Here is a 2,335-nt window from a genome sequence, read left to right as displayed (position 1 = left end):
CAGAATAGCATGACATGGAGACAACCAATCCATACCCAAGATCATGTCGAAATCAACCATAATTAGTAATAAGCGATCAACTCGAGTCTCTAATTCTCCAATAGTCACAACACACGATCGATATACACGGTCCACAATAATAGTATCGCCCACTGCCATAGATACATGAACAGATAATACTAAGGACTCACGGGGCATATTCAGATAATGAACAAAATATGATGATACATACGAATAAGTGGAACCAGGGTCAAATAATACAGAAGCATCCATGTAGCATACTGAGACAATACCTGTGATCACTCTGTCTAAAGCAACGGTATCTGGCCTGGCAGGAATAGCATAGAATCGAGCCTGACTGCCACCTGATTGGCCTCCCTCTCTAGGGCGACCCCTAGCTGCCTGAGCCGCTCCCCGACCTAGCTGGGCGGGTGGTGAAGTAACTGGTGTTGAAGTCGTGGCCTGACTCCTCTGCTGAATTGGACCTCCCATAAGGAGGGGCCAAACTTCTTCACATGACCCCAACTCTCCACACTCAAAACATCCCTCTTAGAAAATGGTGGCAAATACTGAGACAGACCCCGAGAACCAAAATAACTACCAGAAGAACCTGGTGCAGATGAACCCTGAACTGAAGGTGCACGAGATGAACTCTGAGCTAGGAATGCACTGAAAGATGACTGACCCGGTCAAGCACTGTATGATCTATGGCTAGCTGATGCGCCACAATGAACTAGACAAGCAATCTGAGCGGGCCTATAGGGATGACCCCTATTGTGGTGGAATTGACCCCCAGAAGGAACACCACTGAAACCACCCGATCCACCAGCCCTCTTGGCCTCCCTCTCCTCACACTCCTGACTACGGACCATCTCTAACCGCCGAGTAATATCAACCACCTCGTCGAACGTATTACCTGATACACTCTCCCGAGTTATAACAAAACATGACTGATAGGTGAGGCCATCAATGAACCTCCTAATACTCTCCCTCTCAGTGGGAACCAACCACACTACGTGATGAGCTAACTCTGAGAATCTCATCTCATACTGGGTCACATACATGCCATCCCGACGTAGCTGCTCGAACTGCCTACACAGATCCTCCCTACAAGTTTGTGGCACAAAATTCTCCAAGAAGAGAATGGAGAACTCATGCCGTGAAAGTAGTGCTGCACTGACTGGCATGCACCTCTCATAGGCCTCCCATCATATGAAGGCAACCCAGTAAATTGAAAAGTAGTAAATGAGACTCGACTGGTCTCTAGAATACCTGCCATACGAAGAATTCGTTGGCACCTATCCAAGAAGTCCTAGGCATCCTCTGACTCAGCCTTACTGAATGATGCAAGTTGGAGTCTCCCAAATCTCTCTAGCCTTTTCTGCTCATCATCACTCATAACGGGACTTGCCTGGGCCTGAGCAACTGCAACTGGCTGGGCTGGTAGTACCTCCGGTGTTTGAAGTCCGTACATCACCTGCTCTGGAGTACGGGCGACGGGAGTCTGAGTATCTCCCCCCACATGAGAAGTGGCTGGCACAGTCTGAACAGAAACTGCCTGAGCAAGGCTAGTGCAAACCGTAAATATCTGGGCCAAAGCCTCGTGAAGGCCTAGAATCACAATAGGCACAGCTAGTGCCTGGGCTGGCCCCACTGACTCAACCACATTTGGAACCTTCTCTCAAGCTGGAGCAACTGGTTGATCTACATGCGTTGTTCTAGCTATTGTACGTGCCATACCTCTGCCCCTACCGCGACTCCGGCCTCTTGTGGCCCTTGTCGGTAGTACTAGTGGTTGTTTTGTCTGGTCCGGTAGCATGTGTTCTCACCATCTGTTAGAGAATAGAGTAACAGAATTTTAGTCCCCGGAATCAACAAATTCGCATAACAAGAATACAAAAATGTGAAGTTTTTCGAAGGGTTCGGTAGCCTCTCAAAGATAAGTACAGACGTCTCTCTACCGATCCGCAAGACTCTACTAAACCTGCTCATGACTCGTGAGACCTATGTAACCTATGCTCTGATACCAACTTGTCACGACCCAAAACTCAATATGTCGTGATGGCGCCTATCATGATACTAGGCAAGCTGACTACTCAGACATTACCAATACTTGCAAATTTAGAGTATTCTAAAACATGTTTAAATAAGTTAAAATATCATAAAACGGGATAACATTTCATAACTCATTACAAAAGTTTTCCCAAAACCAGGGTGTCACTGAGTACATGAACATCTATACAATACTTGTCTGATGCACTGTATAAGAAAAACATAAACTGAATAAGTAAAATGAGGGATAGGGGAAGGAGAGTCAAGTTCTGCGGATGCCATG

At 46.8% G+C, this 2,335-nt stretch overlaps 1 protein-coding gene across 1 annotated transcript; it reads right to left on the bottom strand.

Moving 5' to 3' along the window:
- Positions 1 to 689: 689 nt before the first annotated feature.
- LOC138898548 (uncharacterized) lies at positions 690 to 1,187 on the bottom strand. Its single transcript, XM_070184623.1, has one exon. It carries the CDS (start codon positions 1,185 to 1,187, stop codon positions 690 to 692), a length of 498 nt encoding a protein of 165 aa, XP_070040724.1.
- Between the last annotated feature and the right edge of the window lie 1,148 nt (positions 1,188 to 2,335).

This window comes from Nicotiana tomentosiformis, chromosome 9, assembly GCF_000390325.3.
Source record: "Nicotiana tomentosiformis chromosome 9, ASM39032v3, whole genome shotgun sequence".
Lineage (NCBI taxonomy): Eukaryota > Viridiplantae > Streptophyta > Magnoliopsida > Solanales > Solanaceae > Nicotiana > Nicotiana tomentosiformis.
The sequence above is the reverse complement of the archived record's forward strand: the minus strand, read 5'-3'. Positions and strand labels throughout refer to the sequence as shown.

Excerpts from the sequence above, each read along its gene's own strand:
- LOC138898548 (XM_070184623.1), bottom strand. The coding sequence starts at position 1,187 with ATGCCAGTCAGTGCAGCACTACTTTCACGGCATGAGTTCTCCATTCTC.